The sequence below is a fragment of the Nannospalax galili genome, unplaced genomic scaffold, assembly GCF_000622305.1.
Source record: "Nannospalax galili isolate Female #2095 unplaced genomic scaffold, S.galili_v1.0 scaffold1051, whole genome shotgun sequence".
Classification (NCBI taxonomy): Eukaryota; Metazoa; Chordata; class Mammalia; order Rodentia; family Spalacidae; genus Nannospalax; species Nannospalax galili.
In genome coordinates, this window is record NW_008331995.1 from 6,758,103 (window position 1) to 6,782,690 (window position 24,588).

A 24,588-nucleotide genomic window follows, 5' to 3' on the forward strand; every position below is an offset into this window, starting at 1 on the left:
GTATTAGTCCGATGTTTCTATTTCAGAGCAAACCCAAAGAGAAAGAGCAAGCTGCTAGGGACGAAAAATTCAAACTCGGAGGATGGGGAAAGGGGGAACAGGGTGGTGTCTCAAGTTGGCCGGATGTTAGTTGGATTATTTACTGACGCTGCCTCTGGGCACTAGACCCCTTGCCAAGTTTGGAGCACAGCAAGATGAATCAGACTTGAATTCTGGCCCAGGGACACATGGCATTTGCTGAGAAGCGAAAGGAGCAAATGCAGTGCCCAGGCAGAGCCCATAGTTTCCGGGTGTGGTTTTGAGTGGGTAAGGCTGTGAAGTGCGCACTCCATGCGGGTCTCTAGTTGCTCGGATCCTTGCTGTGTATGCTGAGGGACTGTGAACGCTGGGAATGAATGGCTTGGTGTGCAGAGGACACAAGCTCTGTCTCAACTGTTCACTGTGGAATCATAAGTCGAGAGGGGAGGCCTGAGGCCACTGCTGCTAAACCACCCCTAAGCCTTCCCCTAACTCTATGCTTCTCAGAACACAGCAGTTTCTGTAAAACAAAAAGCAGTAGGTTTCAGCCACTTTTAGTTTCTTTTTCGTTATTTCTCTTATGATTATGTAATTATGGCGATTTTTTTAAACAAAGGAAAAGGTTTGATACATCCCTATCAAATATTCAAAACAATTTTTTTTTCCCCAAAGAAGTATGTTGCCCAGACCCAGGCAACCTTTTTGTCTTCATAGAATCCATTATTCATACCAAAGGCTGAGGTCGGCCTTTTAACTAGAGCTCTGTCATTATGGTCTTAGGCCACTAAATCAGATAGTCTGGTAGTTTAAGCCCTTCTCGCTCCTATTTAAATAGGAAGTATCAATTTTCAGTCACATCCTTGAAGGATGAAGTGAAAAGTTTCCAGGATCTTCTTAAAATTTATTATTATTTTCATCTTGCAAAGAGGCAAGTGTTGTGGCTCATGGTCGTAATCCCAACCAAGAGGCCAAGGCAGGAGGATTGCCGGGAGTTTCAGACCAGTAAGGGCTACAGTCAGTCTCTCTCTCTCTCTCTCTCTCTCACACACACACACACACACACACAACCCCCCCAAAGTAAAGCAAGAAAGAAAATGTACTAAGATAAAGGCCAATAGTAATATAGTAATAGTTGTTTTGAAAACATATGTGTGTGTAAAATATGAAATTTTGTTTCTATTGCAGGAAAAGTTTGGGTATATAACCTTTCATTGTTTCTTTTTCTATGCATCTTTAAACACTTTCTAGTTTTTTCTACATTATTAATTTTCCTTATAATTATTATTAGTAAATACATATTGAGAGCTCTGTGTGCCAAACCCTTTGCTATTTTCCTGCGTTGTGTCATACAACCCAAAAAGTAAACTATTGATGTTTTCATTATTAAACCTGAGGCTCAGAGAAAAATAGACCCAGGGTTGTCCCCTTAACCACTGTGGCATCTTCCAAAGAGCCATGAGGTCTAGAATTATAGTGCCTGCTGAAAGGCAGAAGAAACCAAATACCTTTGTTATCAGGGAGCTCACCTGATTCTGGAACATTCCTCATTCTAAATGGAACTGTCCTCTTTGGTTCTGCAGTGGATGGGTGAGTCAGAGCACTGCTGGAGGCTGTTTGTCTAGATCCTCAGTCAGCAGGTGATAGTTTCTTGTGATGATATGTGGAAATATGCCTGGGATGTTACCTAGGGTAACGACTGTGTTCAAAAGGTGCTGTTCAGTGTTTTCATTCCTGTGATGAGGAGGCCCCCAAGGAACATTGGAGGACTATATCAGCCCTCTGGTGTTGAGAACTGGCTCAGTTGAGGATAGGGGATTGAAAGGGAAGACCTTTGGGGGATGTGCTGTAGATCCAGAAATGCTAGGAAGGATTGCCTATCCCAAGATGAAGAGAGATTAAGAGGGATTAAGATAGAGACAGATGTGCATATTGGGTCCTGAAGAGAGAAGGCTTGGAAGTCAGAAGTTTGATCTTCAAACAGGGCTTGGTGGTGCAAGTTCCATCCCAGTAATAGGGAGGACGAGGCAGGAGGATCATGAATTTGAGGCCAGCCTCATCGTCTCATCAACTGTACAATAAGACTAAAACAACAGTACCTACCTCACAGTCCTGCCAAGAAGATCTGTGTTGCATAGGCAGAGCTTTTATTATTATTTTTATTTTTTATTATTTTATTTATTTATTTATTTATTTATTTATTTATTTATTTTTGTCTTTTTGAGACAGGGTCTCCCTGTAGCCCCAGCTGGCCTGGAAAACTGAAACTCACTATGTAGACCAGGCTGGCCTTGAACTCACAGAGATCCACCTGCCTTTGCCTCCTGAGTGCTAGGATTAAAGGCATGCGCCACCATGCCCAGCCTATTATTTTATTTTTTTAAATATTTTATTTATTATTTTTATTTTATGTGTATGAGTGTACTGCCTGCATGTATGTGAGTGCACCCATGCCGTGCAACACTGCAGAGGTCAGAAGAGGCCTTCGGATTCCTGTGGAACTGGAGTTAAGGATGGTTCATAGCCGCCATGTGGGAGCTGGGACTTGAACCCGAGTCCTCTGCAAGAGCAGTCAGTGCTCTTAACCTCTGAGCCATCTCTCCAGCCCTGGCAGAGCTTTTAGAATGGTGTCAGCTTCCTAGGTTTGCAGCATAAAATGTTACTCATTTCTTATCATTGGTAGCTTTATGAAAGAGACAGCTGAGAAAAAGCATCTGTAGATCAGTGACTCCACCCACCAGAGTCTAGTCTCTATCTTCTTTCCGCTTCTTCAAGACTCAGCTTTGCTATCAAAACACTGTGCCTTTGTCTCTCACCCCGGGTCAACTGAACCCTGCAGCTGTGCTTAGGTTCTCGTTAACCCCAAAGGCTTGGAAATCTACAGTCACACACTGTTCCTTGACTTGTTTTTGTCATTATTATTTTCATTCTCCATGTTGCCATATTGGTGAGAGCAAAAAGTATAAATGAGCATAAGGTCTCAGTACCCTCACATGAGACAGCTTTTAGCCTAGTATATGGAACAAGTTATTCTGAGGAATTTGGGAGCATATCAACACATAGCAGCAACATACTCCCAAAGGAACTGTTAACTGGTTCAATGGTGTCAGCATAACTATGGCTATGTGAGTATAATTCAGGGGGCTGGAGAGATGGCTCAGTGGTTAAGCATGCTGGCTGCTCTTGCAGAGGACCCAGGTTCAGTTCTCAGCACCCTCATGGTGGATGACAACCATCCATAACTCCAGTTCCAGGGGATCTGACACTCTCTTTTGACCTCCTTGGGTATTGCACTCACGTGGTGCACTTACATACATACAGGCAAAATACTCATACATATAAAATATAAAATACAACAGAAAAAGATTATGATTCAGACTCTTTGCTAATTCATTTGACCTTGAATAATCTTGGTGAAATACTCTATTGTGAGGCTTCTCAACCTTGGCACTATTGGCACTTTGGACTTCATGATTCTTTGTTGTGAAATCCTGTGTATTTAGACATTAAGCACCTCTCTGTCCTCTATCCACTAGATACCAGTGGCACACACCCTCCAGTCAGGAGAGTGAAAAATGTCTCCAAAGGCTGGGGTTATAGCTCAGTTGGTACAGTGCTTGTCAAACATGCATGAAGGGACTACATCAGCTAGATGTCATAGTGTGTGCCTGCAATCACAAAACTCAGGAGGCAGAGGCAGGAGGAAGATCTGAAGTTCGAAGTCATTCTTGGCTATCTGTCAAGTTTGAGACCAGTTAAGGCTACATGATACCATATCACACACACAAAAAGGTCTCCAGTCATGGCCTGGGGTTGAGAACCACTGGTCTATGAGCAAGAAAATCATTCAATTTCTTAGTGCCCCCATTTGCTAAATACAAGTTTTGCCAGAACAAGTTACAAAAACAATGTTCTTGGTAATTACATAGCAAGGTAGTTCCTGGTTCCTGACCTTTCAAAGTGAGAAAGGAAAGGATTTAAAGCTTTATTCAGCTTTGAGTATTATCCTCAATTCATTAAAACTGTTACACTGGCATCCTTTTGTTTGTCTGCCTAGAAGCCTCTACTTGTTCCATAGCCCCTGTCTTCTTAATTTTTAGAGCATGATGGCATTTGCTTGTATTAGCTTTCTGTTCAAACATCTACTTACTGCACAATAACACAGCTATAAAACAGGAATTAAAAGACTTAATTGAAAAAAGTCCATTAAGACGCAGCCAATGATAACATTCAAATATTCACTACTTTAAATCCTAGATTACAGTCATACACAAACTGATCACCACTGTGTACTCTCTCAGGAAGAAGCATCAGATGATGGATATTGTATTATCATAATTGCAAATTGTGTTTCTTACAGAAATTTGTTCCCCTTGAGGATTTGAGTTTCCTTTTAAGATTCAGGTATCACTCCTAAAGAAATTAAATACTGAAAAGGAACAGAATGACTAATAATCTTGGAATGTGTGTTTTGCTGAAAATGATTTTCAATTCTCATATGTTAAGAAAAGGAAGATGTTGAGACTGGGGTGGTGGTCTATGACTTTAATCTCAGCACTCAAGAGACACAGAGAGATGTATCTCTGTGATTTTGAGGTGCATGTTGTACTTAGAAAATTCTGGGCCAGCCAGTACTCATAGTGAGACCCCGTCTCAAAAATAAATAAATAAATAATAAATAAATAAATGGAAGATGAGGGCTGGGATTCGTGTGCATGAAGATCCCCAGCAGCCATATTTAAAAAAAAAAAAAAAAGCTAGGTGTAGGAGCATTTGTAATCCCAGTACTGCGGAGGTGGAGACTGCAGACTTCCTGGGGCTTGCTGGCCAGTCGGTGCTCCAGTTTCAGGGAGAGACCCTGTCTCAAAAAATGAGATTGAGGGGCTTGAGAGATGACTCAGTGGTTAAAAGCACTGGCTGTTCTTGCAAAAGACCCAGGTTTGGGTCCTAGCACTCAAATGGAGGTAAACTGTTCATAGCACCAGTTCCAGGGAATCCAGTGCCCTCTTCTGGCCTTCTTGGACATTGCATGTATGTAGTATACTTCTACAGGTGAAACACTTGTACACGCAGAATAAAAATAAATAAATAAAAAGTTTAGCTGGGAGTGGTGGCGCACGCCTTTAATCCCAGCACTTGGGAGGCAGAGGCAGGCTGATTTCTATGAGTTCAAGACCAGCCTGGCCTACATAGTGAGTTCCAGGACAGTTGGGGCTACAGGGAGACCCTGTTTCAAAAAAACCAAAAAAAAAAAAAAAAAAAAAAAAAGTTTAAAAAGATAAATAAGGTTAGGCTGGTATAGTGATATACATCTTTACATCTTTATTCCTAGCACTTGGGAGGCAGAATCAGGTTAGATCTATGTGACTTTGAGGCCAGCCTGGTCTACATAGCAAGTTCCAGGAAAGCCAGGTCTACATAGTGAGACTCTGTCTCAAAAAATAATAATAAGGTTGTGATCAGTGGAAGAAGATAATTGATACATGCACACACTCACACACATATGCATGTGTGCATATATATATATGCATGTGTACTTGAACACATGCACACATAAGAACATGTACACACACACACACACACACACACACACACACACAAAGAAAGGAAATATGTCTAAGATCAGAGCCTATTACCTATCTTTCCCACCCATGATATGAACCATCAAGTCATTAAGATACTCCACTGTTTGGGTCGCACGCAGCCAAAAAGAGTCTTAGCTTCTTTTTGTAAACTAAAAAACAAAGGCAACAATTAATAGCATGTGCAATTTAAGTCCTAAGCCTATGAAATACTCTGGTTGAGGATGAGTGTTTCTATGTGCTTAGTAAAATGCCAGAAGATTTGAATTGGGAAAAAATGTTCAGAAGAGTAGGACAAAGAGCAGCTGTGTCTTCTCCTGGGTGCTTGTCAGAAATGAAGACTCTGTGGGCCCCTTTCAGATCTCTTGTTTCTATTTTATTTTTTATTTTTATTTTGTGTGTGAGTGTTTTGCCTGCATGTATGTAAGTGCACCCATGTGTACAGTGCTTGCAGAGGCCAGAAGAGGGCATCGGATTCCCTGGAACTGGAATTACAGATGGTTGTTAGCCCCCATGTGAGTGCTGAGAACCAAACCCAGGTCCTCTGTAGAGCAGCCAGTGCTCTTGACCACTGAGCCATCTCTCCAGCCCCACTGGGTCTATATTTTAACAAAAGTCACAGATGATTCATCCTCATATTAAAATTTGATCTAGTCTAACTCAAAGGAAACACTAACAAAAATTAAATTATTATATACAGTGTTACCTTCAAAGATTTCAGTTGAATAGCTCTTAGCTAGATTCAGGAATCTGTTTTTTTCCCTCTCTAATTTTCCAAGTGATGGTAATACATACCCCAAATTTTAACTTGGGAGCTATTAATCCTGCTGGGCACCCAGACTTTTGGAAACACAAAGGCTTGAGGTCATATGGCTAATTGGAACCTGAACTACTAAGAGTAGCTGGGTTTACTGCTGGTAAATGAAATGGCTTTTCAATTAAATCATATTGTACATTTTCTAAAACTCTTGATTAGCTAATTTAACTGAATACTGAATGTTATGACTTTCATACTGTTAACACTTACTTGTCTTATTCATTCTTCCTAGATTGAGTCCAGGTTTTCTATTTTCTGGTGTGGCCTGTGACTCACCAAATGCATACAATATTTGCAACACATAAATAAATACATACACATTTACCCCTCCCCTTAACAATAGGGCAATATCATTGTGTGAATGAGTCCAGGCCTTCTGGGCAGAAGTCCTTACAAAGCTTGATGGTTGGCTTCTGGGGGTGTCAGAAGAGGTTGGAATCAACAGCTCCCACTTCATGATTTTGCCTTCTCGATATGGTTAGAAGTTTCTAGAAAGCTAGTAATTCTAGACTTGAAAAAAAAACATTATCATAATTCATTTCAAAAGAAGGATGGCTCTAGAATATGTCCTGGGCCTTTGTCTCTCAGTATCTGGTATTAAGAAATGTTCCTGTTGTTTGTATTTTTAAATGCAGTGTGTAGGAAGAGCTGGATTTCTAGTTTATGGAGGAAGAAAAGGATAAGAAAGCCCTGGGAGTGCTCTGCATTGGGATACATCTAAACATTTTCAGGAGGAAAGGGGTTGATACCTTGGCCTCACCAACTGGCCTCTAAATAACCCTTGACTTACCAGCTCTAAGTTATTGCTCTCTTATAAATATTGTCATTTTCCCCTTGGGTTTAGCCATATAAACCAGGTCATCATTGTCTTCTAATATAGTAAACACTATACTGTAAGACAAAAAAATTATCTTGTCCTAAAATCAAAGATTTATCATGTCTTTAGAATTTATCTTAGAAGGCCTATTTCCATTCCCCTTTGAACCACCAATAAACCACATCCCTGTTTTACCTTATGTCTGTACGTTGACCCTGTGTGTTTGTAAGTTTCTGTTGGCAGGTTTATTGTTTGTTTATGTGTTAGTTTTTGATTTTTTTTTCTTTTTTGGTGTTTTTGAGACAGGGTCTCCCTGTAGCCCCAGCTGGTCTGGAACTCACTATGTAGACCAGGTTGGCCCCAAACTCACAGAGATCTGCCTGCCTTTGCCTCCCAAGTGCTGGGATTAAAGGTGTGTGCCACCATGCCTGGCTATTTTTTGATATTATTAATTTTGATATAATTGATGGTGAGAACAATAAGAACTGGAAACCACTGGATATTCTCTTTTTAAAACCATTTACAAATAGAATCAATTGTAGTCTGTTTATGTTTTGAGGTTAGTCAGTGGCAACACAGTTTTCAATGGTACTCTTTGGTTAAATATTTGATTTTTTATTTTAATTTATGTGTTTGGGTATATTGCCTGCATGTATGTAATTGCACCTGTGTCCTACAATGCCCGCAGAGGCCAGAAGAGGGTGTTGGATTTCCCTGCAAGTGGAGTTACAGATGGTTGTTAGCTGCTATGTGGGTGCTGGGAATGAACCTGAGTCCTCGGCAGGAATAGCCAGTGCTCTTAGCCATTGAGCCATCTCTCCAGCCCCCTTTAATGGTACTCTTTTGTTTGTTTGGTTGGTTTTTTCGTTTTGTTTTGTTTCCAGTGCTACTCTTATTTGTGTTGGTGCTGTCATTCACTCGGCAAAGAGTGGGGATCACTCACCAACCTGCTTAGACACCACTGGGAGATGAATGGAGAATAGGACAACTGTGATTCCTTCATCAAGTTTAGGGTCCAGAGGGGTAGTGAGACAGAAGTTGAAAGATAAGAATTAGAATTAGTTGGGTTTTTTTTGTTTTTTTTTTTAATCTGACTAACACAGTACTTTTTTGTTTTGTTTTTAAAGACAGTCTCACTATATAGCCCTGGTTGGCCTTGAGCTCACTATATAAACCAGGTTGGCCTTGAGCTCACAGAGATCCACCTGCTTCTGCCTGTCAAGTGATAGGATTAAAGGTGTGTACCACCATCCTTAGCTTTAATACATCACTTTTAAAAATGATTTATTTATTGTTTATGTGTACATGTGTCCTTATATGAGCTTATGTTTATCACATGCATGCAGGTGCCTATGGAGGCCAGAAAACGGCAGCAGGTCCCCCACAACTGGAGTATGGATGCTGGGAACCTAACCCAGGTCCTCTGCAAGAGCACTGATTCTTTTAACAGCTTAGCCATCTCTCTAGCTCCAAGAAATAATTTTTAGACAAGGTGACCGGGCATACAGAAATAGGCACCTACATAGATACACCTCTTTTCCCAACTAACTTATTTGATTTTTTCTGTACAATTCCAACTTCCAGAAACTCTTAGGTGTTAGGAACCGGGAGAACACTGATATTTTGACAGGGGAGGGGGTTATTAAGTTTTGCTTATCTTCACTTGGTACTCTCATGACTTCTACTCAGGTGAACAAATATTGACTGAGTGCCCATTTTGAAACTCTGAGCATGCAGTGAGGAGTACTACTTCCTGCCTTCCAGGTCCTCCCAGATGTCATCTCCACTTGCCCCACCCTACTTCTTTGATCGTCTTTTGTACAAGGAAGGTGGAATGCTAGCCGATCTCTTCCTCGGATGGTCATGAGTTTCTTTTGTGTGTAGATCTTTAAGAGATCTGTAGACACACAGATGTTTAATCTAAAAATTCTTCATTTGAACTGAGAGTGCAGCTCAGTGGAAAGGCACTTGCTTTGCATGTACAGGCCCTGGGTCCTGTCCCCAACACGGCAGAATTAAGGCTCCTTGATTTTATTTATGTAAGCTTGTTCTTCTTGACATCCCTCTATACCCAACCCTCACTTAAAAAAAAAAAAAAAAGTTAATTTTGCTCTTTACCACTGTCAACTGGCTGGTAGCTTTTGTTTCCTTTCCTTAGGAAATGATTTACAATTTTTCTCAAATGAGTGTAGTCTGGGTTCCTGGCCCCCTTTCTTAGAAGGCAGAAACTGTCAATCAACTTAGGGCTACAGAACTCAATATAGGAAATCTGGTTCTAAGATGTCAAGATCTAACCCTTGACCTGGTTACTTAATACCAAATTGAGCAGCAATGCTGACAATATTGTACTATTTTCCATTTGGATGGGCGAATTCTACCCTTTGTCACTCATCTTCTGAAGGCTTACCCTTGACCTTGCCTCTGTTTCAGAGAATGCTTTTACTGCTTTTGATCTTAGATAAAACCTGAAGTTTGGCTCCCATTCAGCAGGCATTTACTGTGAATAGATAGGATTTCAGGCATTTACCATAAATGGACACACATTGGGGCCTACCCTTCCCAAAGCATTTGCAGACAGAAAGCCCATTTAAAGTAAGAGATGGTATTTTGGTTACTACTTCTGCTAACTTGCTTAGTAGCCCACCAGTTCAAGGGTTTGGAGTTAGTGTGACGTAAACAGGACACTCTTGTAGAAAGGGAACTTACGTGTCACCAAGCTCATTAGCATGTGCCCAATCCATCTTCTCTTCTGAGCTCTGTAAGAACTTGTCATGTGACAATAATTTAGTAATTTTTAATAGTTTTCCTTGTTTAAAGTTGCTCTACTAAAAGCATTCAAGAACAGTTTGTAAACAAATTTCTTCCCTTGTTAGTTCCCAAAACTTCCTGGCTGTCAGAGTGAGCTTGAATCTAGGCAGTAAGCGTGTATGTACACATTCACTATATCATTCTCTCTGCCTTTGTAGATGGTGAAAACTCTCCATAATAAAAAGTTAAAAGGGTTTTCTGCAGTCTAATTAAAGTCCTTCACACCATTTAACACCCTATCACTGTGGGAAGTGTCACGTTTATGATTTTTAATTCAGGTCCAACTGGTTGCTTATTAAACATAAAAACTGGGGTTGGAAAATTGGTTCAGTGGTTAAGAGCACTGGCTGCTCTTGCAGAAGACCTGGACTCTGTTCCCAGTGCCCACATGGTGACTAACAACCATTTATAACTCCAGTTCCAGGGGATCCAAAACCCTCTTCTGGCCTCTACAGGCACTGCACATATGTGGTGCACCTAACACATATAACAAAAACTCAAACATAAAATTCAAATAAATAAAATAAAGGCAAGTGTTTGCTGTACAAACATAAGGACCAAAGTCTGGACTTCCAGCACCCCTGTAAAAAAGATGAGCATAGCAGCCTGGGCCTGTAATCCCATCGCTGGGGAGGAAGAGACACGAGGGTCCCTGGGGCTAATTGGCTGTCCAGGCTAGCCAAATTGGTAGTCAGTAAGATACCTTATCTCAAAAATTAAAATAGAGAGCAACTGAGGAAGCCACTTGATGTGGACTTTTGTCCTGCATGCACACACACACACACACACACACACACACACTTGTGCACAAGAATGTGCACCCCCCCCACATACACCATAAATAATAAACACATAAATAAGCAAGCAGCTTCGTAAACACCAAACAAAACACAGGGGCTGGCAAGTTGTGTCTTGCTGTAAATACTTTGAGATGCCAACTGCTGCAAAGACAGTGGTCTGTTTGGGTATGAGTGCTTGTACAAATGTGCAAAGTACACAGGGTGCAATAAATAGCACACACTGAGCATGCAATAAATACTGTGATCCTTGCTAATTCAACTGCTTAGAGAAATCCCAGGGCTAAGTTATTTTGACCTTTCCTTGACAAAAGAAACAGGCTCCTGTCCCACCTAAACTTTTTGAAGTCTCCTTTACCACATGAGCCTTAGGCCCAGGAGGTGATGGTCACACATACTGAAAACTAATTTGTGTCCAAAGCACATAGTTAATACTTTATAGTTAGAAATAGCTCTTACGAAGTGACAAGATGTCTCAGTGGGTAATGGCAAGTGTAACCAAGCCTGATAATCTGAGTTCAAGATCCAGGTGGAAGGAGAGAACTGACTACAGCAAGTTATCCTCTGACCACTACACAAGCACTGTGGCATACACACATACTCACACACTAAATTAAAAAAAAAAATGTTATTTTAAAAGTCAAGGAAAAAAAAAGTTCTTGCCAGGATAGAAGCCATGTTGGGGAACCAAACTAACCATAAACACAGTTGGGGTTATCATGGTAATCAAAATGGACCTACCAAGGACAGGTAAGCAGTGCATAAATCTTCTTCCTTACAAAGATTCTTTCCAGAAGGCCAGCTGCCCTCCTTCCTCATCCAGCTGTGTCATCTTTGTTCTTCACATCTTCATAGGAGTATATTTTTCTCAGTGTTGCTTTTTTATTATTTATTTTATGTGTATGAGTGTTTTACTTGTATGCAAGTGCACCTGTGTGCAATGCCCATGGAGGCCAGAAGAGGGCATCAGATCCCCCTAGAACTAGTTATGGATGGTTGCGAGCAGCCATGTGGTTACTGGGAACTGAACCAGAGTTCTCTACAAGAGCAGCCAGTGCTCTTAACCACTGAACCATCTCTCCAGCACCAGCTGCAATCCCATGTTGCTTTTTTTTTTCTTCAAAACCTTTTCTCTTAACAAGCTCTGTGAAGACACAAAGGCTGAGACTATTTTCCTGTCCTATTTAGTGTGCAATATGAATAATGCTGGTCTAAGTCAAGACTCGTGTCCTTTAACTCATGGCCACAGAAATGTGTTGAAATAGTATGAAAATATGTGAGCGTCTTACCTTTTTTTTTTTTTTTTTCTTTCAACACATTTATGAATGTGCTATGCTAGCTGCTGGGGTTAAAAAAATGCAGCAGCCAATCCCCTGTCTGTATGGAGCTCCCTGTCTAGGAGGGAACAGAAAATTTCATTCAGTAGACCCACAAATGAATGTAAAGCTGCTACTATGGTAAGTGCTGTAGGCAAGAGGCATATGGTGCTATGTGCTGCTCAGAGAGACTGAGAAAAGGCCGCCCAGCTGAGCTTTGAAGGAGGGTGGTATGCAATAGGCAGAGGGAACAGCTTGTGCACAAGCCTGTTGCTGCCCGGGAGGCAGGGTGAGCTCCAACAACAGCACAAAGCCCCAGAGTAAGTGCAGAATCAGGACATGGCATCAAAACCTTGGCAGAGAGAGCTGCTACATGGTGATTACCAAAAGTAGCTCTTGGTAGATGCGGCTTAAGCCAAATACTGAGCTTGGTAGCGGAGCATGGACTGCATTTTGGATATCACCCTGAATCCATGTTCCTTGGCCCGGGTACTTACTCTACAACCATCTGCAGTAGCCCGGGCTACAGACACAGGCAGGCAGGCCGTGCAGAATGGGTTAAGGTGTTGGTTTTTATCCTAAGAGCGATGAAAAGTAAGAAAACGGATGGGTGCGTCTATAATTTCAGTGATGGCCTGACCGCCGGGAAGCCTCACCTTCTCAGAGGAGTGCTATGTGAGCAAATAGTCCCTCTGCCCTCTTCCCAGTGACTCAGGCTTCCTTGGGAACCACACTTCAAAAATAGCTTTTTGGGGGTTAGGAAATTGGAAGTCAGTGCAAACTGACTCTGCTTAGGAAACATTTCTCTACCTTGTGGGTTCTGGTTAATGTGACAGAACTTATCAAATGTTCCTTGCACTGCTCTGAGAATCTCTGCTTTGGCAAATGTGGCCTTGGACACATTTACTGACTCAATTCCTTAGCTTGCTTATATGTGAAATGAGATGGATTCTCAACATCCTTCCTATCTCTAAAACTGTGATTTGCCAGATTTTTTCCATCATCAGCGGTTTGTGTTGATTCTGTTGATTTGACTAGCTGAATCATGCTGGCAAGTTTGGGCCCTGTCTCACCACCCAGTCAGAGCCACCATCCTTCAGGGTTTTTTTTTTTTTTTTTTTTTTTTTTTTTTTTTTTTGGATCTCCCTGTAGCACCAGCTGGCCTAGAACTTGCTATATTGACTAGGCTGGCCTTGAACTCACAGAGTACAGAGAATCTGACACTCTCTTCTGGCCTCCACAGGTGTTGTATGGCTCAGGTGCACTTACATATATGCAGGCAAAACACTTGTACATAAAAATTAAAAATAAATTAAAAAACTGCTCCAAATGTTTGCAATGGAATTCTTAATATTTTTTTAAATTTTGTTATTTTTATTTTATGTGTATGCATGTATTACCTGCATGTAGGTAAGTACACCGTGTCATGCAATGCCTGCGGAGGTCAGAAGAGGTTGTCAGATCCCCTGGGACTGGAGTTACGGACAGTTGTTAGCTGCCATGTGGGTGCTGGGATTCAAACCCGGGTCTTCTGCAAGAACAACCAGTGTTCTTAACCGCTGAGCCATCTCTCCAGCCCTGGAATTCTTAATATTTTTACCACCAAGGATGACCCCCACTCTAATAGGAAAAAGATTTATTAATTATCTTGGATAATTTATATGTATATATATTTTTTAATCTCAAAATAGAAAACATATTTAACATTTTTGATTTTTTTTGTCACCAAGAACAGAATATCAAAGGACAGAATATCAAATGTTCTCTCTTCTCTCCTTCAGTCTTCTACTTCCACTGGTTCTCTCACTCTCTCTCTCTCTCTCTCTCTCTCTCTCTCTCTCTCTCTCTTCCTTGTTTCTTTTCTTATTGTGAGCTTGAGCTCTTAATGGCTATACCATCTTTCTAGTCCTCCTCTTGTTTCTTACTATTCATGGGTTATCAGCACATAAAACTCCACCCCATGGAGCCTGATGAATGATGAGTGTCATATTTATGGAAACAAGTATCTAAAAAGTTCTTGGATTTTATCTTGACTGATGTGACTAACAGCCCAACTGTTGGCTTAAAGCATCTCAGGCAAGAACTGGTTCCCAATTTTTTGTGTGCATTGGAAAATGTAATGAACATTGTATCTTCTGTTGTGTGTGTGTGTATGTGTGTCTGCATGTGTCATGTGTGTGCCTCTGTTATTTTGTTCTAAATACAAGTGGGTTCTAAGGCATTGATGTCGTACACATTTTACTGTTTTTCAGAAACTGCACGCACTGGAAATCAGTTCTTCCAGTAGCTTTGTTCATTTTTTCCACCTTGGAATCATGGTTGCTTTCTAATTTTAGGTTGTGGCTGGCCATGTTGCAAGCTAAAACCAGTTCTTTAGGAGCCCTTGCTCTGTTCTTTTTCCCTGGAGCCTGAGCAACAGGAACAGGTGAACAGCAAGTGTGGGATTGCTTGAGTCAGCTCTGACTTTCCCATTGTTCTTTGTCCTGGGCTTTATTTAGACCTTCGGTCTAGATAACTGCTTTACTTGTCCAGAGGAAAATAGAAACAAAATTGTTGTGCGTTTTAGTATATGCTTTAAAAATTATCGTTTCAGTGAGTATTTCTAGAAAATGAGTAGGAGAACTTTTGTGCTTTGCTGCCAGCTGACTATCTGCTGTTTGCAGTTTGCTCGCAGTTTTCGCCTTTGGTTCTAGTTCTTCCCCTTTCCCTGCCTTCTTCCCTCCCTCCCTTTGGGTTGCACTATTCACCTTGTTTTTGTTTTCTTTATTTTATTTGTTATTTTTATTCTATGTGTACGAGTGTTATGCCTGCACCTGTGTCATGTAATGCCTGTGGAGGACGGGAAAGGGCGTTGGACCCCCCCCCCCCCCCCCAGAATTTAAACTACAGCTGCCATGTGGGTGCTGGGAATCAGACCCGGTCCTCTGCAAGAGCAGACAGTGCTCTCAACCATGGAGCCATCTCTCCAGTCCCTCACCTTATTTTTGTGACACAGTCTCTCTCTGAGACCTGGGACTTGCCCAATAGACTATGCCGGCTGGTCACTCCCCCCAGGAGCCTGACTCCTGTCTCCACCTTCCCAATGCTGGTATTACAAACCCGTACCTCCACGCCCTCATGCTTGTGTAGGAAGTGCATTACTGGCTGACCTATCTTCCCAGCCCTCTATTCTACTTCTTTGTGTTAATTTTGGCCTTTGCTTTTCTTTACAGCCTAGAAACATTTGAGTATGTCCTAGGTTAAAGGCAAGGCTTTGAAAAGGGGTGTGTTTCTTTCAGGTACATTTCCTGTTTCATCTGTCACTTAAACATATTGTGTTATTCAAGTAACACAAGGCAATTGAAAAATATTAAAATATCGAAGCTGAGCATGGTGGTTCATGCCTGTAATCTCAGCACTGGAGAGGCTAAGACAGGAGGATTGCTCAGGACCAGTCTGGGCTATATAGGACGATCCTTACACAAAAATATAAAGGAAAGAAATAGAGAGGTGGAGAGGGAGGAGGGGAGGGAGGGGAGGGAGGAAGGGGGAGGAAGAAGAGGAAAAGAAGAATTGAAGGAGGAGGAAGAAGGGCGGGAAAGAGGGAGGGAAACAGAAATAAACAACCCACTATGCCCTACCTACAGTGACTACTGAAGTCTTCTGGTCTAATTTCTCCCAGTTTCTTTTTTGGTGCTAGGAATGAGATTTTATTAATCTACGGAAGTTTCCAGGTCTCTGAGTCAAAGTTAGCTACTCTTTGTAAAGAGGACATAATACTTGGGTTGCCCAATTCTTCCCTTATTCAGGCCTATAAGGTAATTTTTGTCTTTCTCAGATTAAGTTTAGGGGGAGCATGATGCAGTGTGCCTTTAATTCATCCACTTTGGACGTGGAGGCAGGAGGATCAGGAATTCAAGTTCATCCTCAGCTACATAGTATGTTCAAGGCTAACCTGGGCTACATAAAACCCTGTCTCAAAACAAACAAACAAACAAATCTGGGGTTGTATCAGGAGATAAGGTGTAGTCTATATAAGATAAAATAGTAATAAAGCTCAGAGAGGCCAAGTCATCCAGACAGTATTACCTTCCAGTATGTTCTCAGGCTGGACAGGTCTCAGCATTTTCAAGGATTTTGATTTCAAGGTTATTATGGGGAATATCACTGGCAGGGATGAACTCATCAAAGACAGATGAGGCAGAAGTACAGTTCATTAGATACACTGTTGTGTGCTCAGAGAGGGCAACACAGTGGAGAGAAACCGTCTCACAGAGGCATTCTGGGGGGCTGCTTTGGTAGGGGATTTCTATGACAATAGTCAGGCAGTGTTTCACTGTCATGATGTCCTGGAATAGTTCCAGTTGGGGTTCACTGCAGTTAGTAGCAGTAGTCTGGCCTTGAGGCAGAGATGGTCTTGCCCTGAGTCAGAAGTGGCTCAGCATGACCACTGTCCTAAATTAGAGTCTGGATTTTGCAGCTGGAGCTTGTTATGAATCAGTCTTTCTGAGAAGATAATGGTCCTGCTTGGGGGCAGAAGAGGCAAGCAAAGTCACCTTGTTTTGAGGCTAAAATGGCCTAGCATAGCTATTGGTCCTAGAACAGCATCCACAGGTATGACATGCTATATTCAAATTATATTACACTTTTCTTACCATTTGTTTTATTGAGACACGATCTCACTGTGTAGCCCTGTCTGGCCTGGAATTCACTATGTAGACCAGGCTGGCCTCCAACCACAGAGATCCACCTGCCTCAGGCTCCTGAGTGCTGGGATTAAAGGGGTGTGTACCACGTCTCGAAATTCTCTGCTTTAAAAAAATATTTATTATTTTTATTTCTTTGTGTGTGTGAGTGTTATGCCTGCATGTAGGTAGGTGCACTCGTGTGAAATGCCTACAGAGGTCAGAAGAGGGCATCGGATTCCCTAGAACTGGAGTTACAGATAGTTGTTAGCTGCCATGTGGGTACTGGGAATTGAACCCAGATCCTCTTCAGAAACAGCCAGTGCTCTTAGCCACTGAGCCATTACTCCAGCCCCAAGTTTTTTACTTTTTTGGTAGAAATTTTATGTTGTTCAAAGCACTTTCACATTGATTATATCCCTTCAGTGAGTAAAGCGTAAGAAACTTTAACTTTTTACTTAAAAAACTTAACATGTTTCCATAGACAGAGTTCAAATTTAAAGAGATTTTTATTTGGGTATAGTCGTGTATGTCTGTAATCCCAGTCCTTAGGAGGCTGAGGCAGCAGGATTGTGCATTCAAGGCCATCCTGGGTAACATAGTAACAGTCTGTCTCCAAAAGAGGAGAGGAGGGATATAAAATAATTCATGAATATAAAATATGAATAGAGCTGTGTTATCATCTCCCTGTCAAAGAAGGTGACACAGGCCTCACCTGGTCTTGTCTTCCCCCATCACTTAAGTCCAGTTAGTCATGTTGATGCTCAAAGAACAGTGAAACACACTGGCTCCCTCTGTCTTTGCTAAGGAGGATCCTCATTGGCCTATAAGGTGAACAGTAACTCCTTGTACCTACCTACCTACCACAAATGTCATGATGGGGTGGGGTTGGATGAGGTAGAAGACTACAGTGCTGGGTCCTTTACATTTATGAGATACTTAGTCTGAATTTCTTCTTCATAGAGTGTTCCCCATATTATCCAGGGTCAGTGATAGCTAGTGTGTGATGTGGATTTAGAGGCTATGAATTGGGAAATCTGGGTTGAGAACCCATATCAATGATGTTTGGGGTCCCTGGAAAGATTGAAGGACTCTCTGTGTCAGGAGTCATAAACTCCAATGTTTCTGTGGGACAGGAGGATTAGGTTATGTAAGAGCAATTTTTTTATTATTTTTTATTTTATTTTATGTGTATGCGTGTATTGCCTGTGTGTAGGTAAGTGCACCTGTGTCATGCAATGCCTGCGGAGGACAGGAGAGGCTGTCGGATCCCCTGGGACTGGAGTTACAGACAGTTGTTAGCTTCCATGTGGGTGCTAGGATTCGAACCTGGGTCTTCTTCAAGAACAGCCAGTGTTCTTAACTGCTGAGCCATCTCTCCAGCCTCAATTTGTGATATTCTTAAACTCCAAAATCTTGCCTTAAACATCCCTGAAGTCGTTCTCTGACTTTGAAATTACTTCTCACACCTTTCCAGAAAAGGAAGAACACGTTCTGCTACTGGGCATGAAGCACACACAAAAGTCACTCTGGTCTTGGAAACAGGGGTGGCTGCTTGCCTGTGCTGTGTAGACTTGACTGCTTCCTCTTCTTTCGTTGAATTACAGTAGCTGTAGCTTTGGAGGGAACTGAAGTAGCTTCTGGAGAGCACAGACATTAAGGGAGCTGTCTCTTGCCTGAGTTGGGGACCACTAAGCCACATTACTTCCTCTCTGGGTCTTATTTTTCATGTCTGTAAAATGGCAGTGATCAGATTCCCTCACAGCTGTGTCATTAAGACCTAACTTGTAATATGTCTTCTGCAAGCTTTGGCTTTATCATTCTCCAGGGGGCAATTTGGATCAGTTAATAGGAAAACAATGATTAGAGGCCGTGTGGCCTGGGCCTCTATTTTAAGGAAGCACTAGGGAATAGTAGAGACTGGAGCTCCATGGACAGCCTCTCTTCAATCTCCATGAGAAGGCATTCCAACAGGTTGTTGGCAAAATGGAAAGTGGTCTAGTGTGCTTGGATGATCTTATTCTAGAAGAACCAAGATATCTTGTGTTTTATGGCATTTTTAACTGTCCAAATACAAATGTGACCATAGATAGGATCTTGCTCGTGAAGGTCATTTTGTGACCTCTAGACTACATTCATCCATCATGAATGGATTAATTTATTCATCACTTCTACGAGGATTGAAATACACACGTAGAGCTAAAACAATAACAACAAAAATATACCTGCTGTGTGTTAGTGTCCTGGATGTATGAAAGCTAAATATACCACTTTCAAATTGTGGAACTCTAGTAAGATAGAATTGGAAGTATGGTGGATGTCAGACTGCTTGGGGTGATTTTTAGCCCCACAATTTCCATTATTGTTATTATTATTAATCATCATCCTCATCATTTCTTTTTCTCTCTTGTCTTTTCCTTTGGTTTGAGAGAGTCTCTCTTGTCTTTTCCTTTGGTTTGAGAGAGTCTCACCATTTAGCTGAGGCTAGTTTTGAATTCATGGTCTTTTAGCCTCAGCTCTTCAAGTACTACGATTGTAGGAGCAAGCTACCATGCCTGGCCATTATAGCTCCATTATTTTCTAACCACTGAAATTAAAATTATTTTCTTTCTTTTCTAGAAAATTTTTTTGTTATTTTAATGTATAGGAGTGTATTGATTGCATGTGTGTAAGTGCACCCATGTTGTGCAGTGCCCGTGGAGGTCAGATGATGGCATCAGATTCCTCTGGAACTGGAGTCACTGACAGTTGTTAGCTGACGTGTGGGTGCTGGGAACTGAACCCAGGTGCTCTTAAGAGTAGCTGATGCTATTAACCGCTGTGCCATCTCTCCAGCCCTGTGACTAACTTTCTTTATTTGAGAAATGAATCATAAGGTTTGGAGGATGTAAAGTTCCAGTTTTGATGAAGCGCTTATAAGTATTCAGTAATTGCTTTCCCGCTTCCTTCCCCTGCCAGAGGTACTGCTGAACCAGTCCCTGTTTATTTTCACATTCCAGGTTTCTGAGCCCCTTCAACATGATCCTTGGAGGAATTGTGGTGGTGCTGGTGTTCACGGGGTTCGTGTGGGCAGCCCACAATAAAGACATCCTCCGCCGGATGAAGAAGCAGTACCCCACGACGTTTGTGATGGTGGTCATGTTGGCCAGCTACTTTCTCATATCCATGTTTGGGGGAGTCATGGTCTTTGTGTTTGGCATCACTTTTCCTTTGTTGTGTAAGTGAACCTGTTTTCTTTTTCTTACTTACATCATGAAAAAAATGTAGGCACAGTTGGCTAAGGAATTACATAACCCGTTTCTCTTGTGTATTGGTATACTTACTGCAGTATCAGACTTTTCTAAAACAGAAGATCAAGGCCTAATAGTTGCTGATTTCCACAAATATGTATAGACACTTGTCGTGTGTCTGGCAGTCTTACAGAGATGTACAATAAACAAATAACAAACCCTGAGTCATGTGGCAGGAGCTGACACAGCCTGCATTGTGCTCTGGATTTATCAAGCTTCCCAGTCTGTTCCCAGTTCTTGAGTACCGTTTGTATTATCCTGCTGCAGGGATGAGTGTGCGTATGTCACCTGCAAGCAAACTGTTTTCTCTGCTTATCTTGGAAGATCCCAATTAGTGCCCAAAGATGATTAAGTCTAAAAGAGTAATTAAACCAGAATATAAAGACCAAATACTCTGCTCTAGATGCTTTCTAAATTATATAGACCATCTTTTCTTTTTTGTTCTTTCGTTTTTTTGTTTTGTTTTCTTTTGTTTGAGACAGGGTCTCCCTGTAGCCCTAGCTGACCTGGAACTTGTATGTAAACCAGGTTGGCCTTGATCTCACAGAGCTCTACCTGCTTCTGCCTGCCGAGTGCTGGGATTAAAGACATGTGCCACCACACCCAGCTAGATCTTATTTTATAAGACCTCAAACACTTGAAAATAATAGATAAAATTTCAGTCTCATTAGCAGAAATCTGATTGAAATTCTAATGTATTCAGTGACAGAAGAACATCTCTTTAAATTAGAAAAGATTTCACCTTTGAATCTATTTTATTAAATAAAATCATTTGCTTATTTGGGAACTTATTAAACTGAACCCAGCATATTTATGAATGAATGCTACACCTTGTTTCACAAAACATTTGAATCAGTAAATTTGAACTTTGTGAAAATTTCTTCAGGTTTTCCTGATATTGGAAGCTAGTTTTTGAATGATTCTATTTAAATAAATACACTGCTTGTTAATTATAATCCCTTTCTATCTTAGAGCCTGAGACAGGCCAACATAATAAAATATATCTGATGTCAAGAGGCTCCATTTTCTGTTCCCAGAGCTACTGGAAACCGACATGTGGTTTAATCTCATCATCCTAAGTGATTCTCACACTTTGATAACTCTGTCTCTCAAGTGCTAGGATTACAGACATGATGCTACCCCTACCTGGTTTTTATGTGGGTCCTGGAGACCCAAACTCTAGTCCTCATGCTATGCCACAAGCTTTTTACCCATTGAGCCATCTCCTAGTCTTATTTTTAACTTTAAATTACATTTATTTGTTTATTATTTATTTATTTATTATGTATGTGAGACAGAGAGTGAGAGAGAGAGAGAGACAGAGACAGAGAGAGAAAGACAGAGAGAGAGAGAGAGAGAGACAATGCCACGGCACATGTGTGGTGGTCAGAGGATGACTTACGGAAGCTAGTTCCAGTTCTTTCCTTCAACCATGTGTTTCCTGGGATCCAACTGAAGTAACCAGGCCTGGAGGTACTGCTGAGCCACCTCACCAGCTCCCCAGTCTAAGCAGGTACTTGCATGGACATAGAAAGCCACTTCTGTAGATCACATGGAGTGTCTGTTTAAAATACAGATCCCCCTGGGCTGTCCCTTTATGGTCTGGGTCCAGGAGGTCCAGGAGCAGGACCATGGCATCTGTTTCTTAGTAAACAAACTGAGGTCATTCATAATAATACTTTGGAAAGCTGCCTCTTTGAAGGCACCTTTAAAAGTGGGCTTCACTAGCCCTAGAAAGATGGCTCAGCAGCATTAAGTTGCTCTTGAAGAGGACCCAGGTTGGGTTCCCAGCACCCACAAGGCTGCTAACAACTGTCCTATAACTCCAGTTCTGGGGAATCTGACTCCTACAACTGGCCTCTGCAGGCATTGCATGACACAGATGCAGTTACATACATGTAGGCAAAACACTCATACACATAAAATAAAAATAAATAAATAAAAGAAGAAGCGAGCTTTACTTGCATGTTGCATTAGGGAACAAAATACATTAAAACCCTGAATGACCAAGAGTTCCTTTCTGGTAAACCTTGGGTAAGGTAAGTGGATTCCTGTTTAGGTTGCAATTATGTTGATTGATTTTGAGTGTCATGGTATTTAAATAACATTTGCCAGCCAGGTGTGGTGCATGCTTTTAGTCCCAGCACTCAGCAGGCAGAGACAGGTGGATCTCTGTGAGTTCAAGGCCAGCCTGGTCTACATAGTGAGTTCCAGGCCATCTGGGGCTACAGAGAGACCTTGTTTCAAAAAGACCGAAAAAAAAAAAAAAACAGCATTTGCCAAAATGAGGATGATAGGAAGAAAAAAATATGGCTGCCAGATCATAGGTCTTCCTGGTGAGAACCATGTTTTCTTCCACACACAAAGCAATCTGTGTGTAGCCTTATATAAAGTCCATGTAGTCATTTGAGGACCTGGATCAATAAGACAAGCAGTCCTGACTGCATCTAACAGGGTTTACTATACATATGAAGTACCAGAGGGAACGTGATGTTGATGTGAACAAGGGAGTTCTTAGCCTGGAGAAGTGGCTCCAGTTAAGAGCCATAACTGCCCTCGCAGAAGACTTGAGTTTGGTTCCCAGCACCCACATTCAGTGGCTCACAACTTGTAACTCCAGCTCTAGGGAGACCAATGCTTCTGGCCTCTATGGGCACCTGCACTCATGTGCACATACTCCCCCATAAATAAAAACAATAAAAATATTTTAAAGGAAGAATTCTTGCTTTGGTGCTAACTATGAGTCACTTCTTTGCAGTGATGTTTATCCATGCATCTTTGAGACTTCGGAACCTCAAGAACAAGCTGGAGAATAAAATGGAGGGAATAGGTTTGAAGAGAACACCCATGGGCATTATCCTGGATGCCTTGGAACAGCAGGAAGAGAGCATCACCAAACTCACTGACTATATCAGCAAAGTGAAGGAGTAAACACAGCAGATCTGGTGTCAGGGGCACAGCAGGAACTGAGCTGCACTTTGCCCTTGTTCAAACCTATTTCCCGTTTGTGTTCTTTAAATAGGAGGTGCACGTTTCGCCACCCAACTATCTAAGGCAGCATGCATGTTCAGGCCCACCTATTAAGATCTCTGATATGACCCAAGGAAGGCCTCAGAAACTGCAACAATAAACCCATTCTCCTATTGTGTCTGAAATTCCCAGTGTGTTATGAAAGAGAATTATAGATTCTTCAGCAACAATACTACAATCTTGTAGGGGAAAAAAAATCATTGTAGAATCAGGAGACAATATTGAATAAATGAAAATCAGCCAAAGTAGATGATATCATGTGTCAGCCTCTTTCTAATTCTGTCTGACACCCCCTCTGAAATTCCCTGCCTGTAATGTGTGGGGTAAAAGTTAGTTTAGTGGTATTACTATTATTTTTCAAACAGAGGTGATCTCTGTCACTTTGCCATCTGTTTGACATGCAGTGGGAACTAGACAAGCCAGTTGTTTGTATTTTGTTTACAAATATGAAGATAGCTGTTTAGGACAATATTTTGTTAAATTTTTGTAAATTTTTAAAAGGATAGTAATGTGTTTTCACCAACAGGTGTTTGTTGCAAACTAAATGTCATCTTCCTTAGGGAGGTTATGACTATATAATCTCTGTTACTCTTGACTTGTTAAAAAATACAAAATAAAATAAAAATAAAACCAAATGAGTTCTGCTTATATTGTGCATTTTTTTGTCGCTACAATAATAAAAAACCGCCCTATATAACATTTATTAAAAGATTTTATTCATTTTTATTTCATGTGTATGAGTATTTTGCCTGTATGTATGTAAGTACATCATGTGCATCTCTGGTGCCTGTGGAGACCAGAAGAGGGTGTCGGATCCCCTAAAACTGGAGCTAAAAGACGGTTGTTAGCTGCCTTGTTGTACCCACAAGACAGCTAGGAACTGAACCCAAGTCCCCTGGAAGAGCAGTAAGTGCTCCTAATCACTGAGGCATCTGTCTTCAGTTCCTCAGTATAATGCTTTGCATTTGTTTTTCATTGCTTAGTTTCTATCTAGACTAGAGAATTTATAAAGAAGGAAATGAGTATTTTGTTATTCTTTGAGGCACAAAGGGAACAATAATAATTGATCTTTGGGAATTTCAATAGCTTCTCTAGGTAACCAAGACAAAAGACTAAACATGGGAGCAATCACCAGCTTCTGTAATTCACAGAATTTCAGATGGCAATTGTAGCAGCAACAGGTTTGCATAGATAGACATTAGAACCAGTGGTCAATTCTGGAAGGATCATGCCTTTCTTTTCCTGATGCTGTGATACAATACTCTGACAAAAGCAACTTACAGGAGAAGGGGTTTATTCTGGCTCACAGTTCAAGGTACAGTCCATCGCAGCAGGGGAGTCAAAGCAGCAGGACTTGAGGCAGCTGGTCACATGGTATCCACAGTCAGGAAACAAATGCATGCCACTGCTCAGCTCCCTTTCTCCAACTCCAGTAACCCACCCAGGGAATGG

The 24,588-nt window shown here is 41.4% G+C and overlaps 1 protein-coding gene across 1 annotated transcript in view; it reads left to right on the forward strand.

Moving 5' to 3' along the window:
* The window catches only part of Arl6ip5 (ADP ribosylation factor like GTPase 6 interacting protein 5), a 25,278-nt gene extending 1,504 nt beyond the window's left edge, over positions 1-23,774 (forward strand). Inside the window, exons 2-3 of the mRNA XM_008827143.3 lie at positions 19,816-20,033; positions 22,865-23,774. Coding sequence (XP_008825365.1) covers positions 19,816-20,033; positions 22,865-23,037 — 391 coding nt within the window. The 3' untranslated portion in view covers positions 23,038-23,774. The remainder of the gene's footprint in view (positions 1-19,815; positions 20,034-22,864) is intronic.
* The last annotated feature ends 814 nt before the right edge of the window (positions 23,775-24,588 follow it).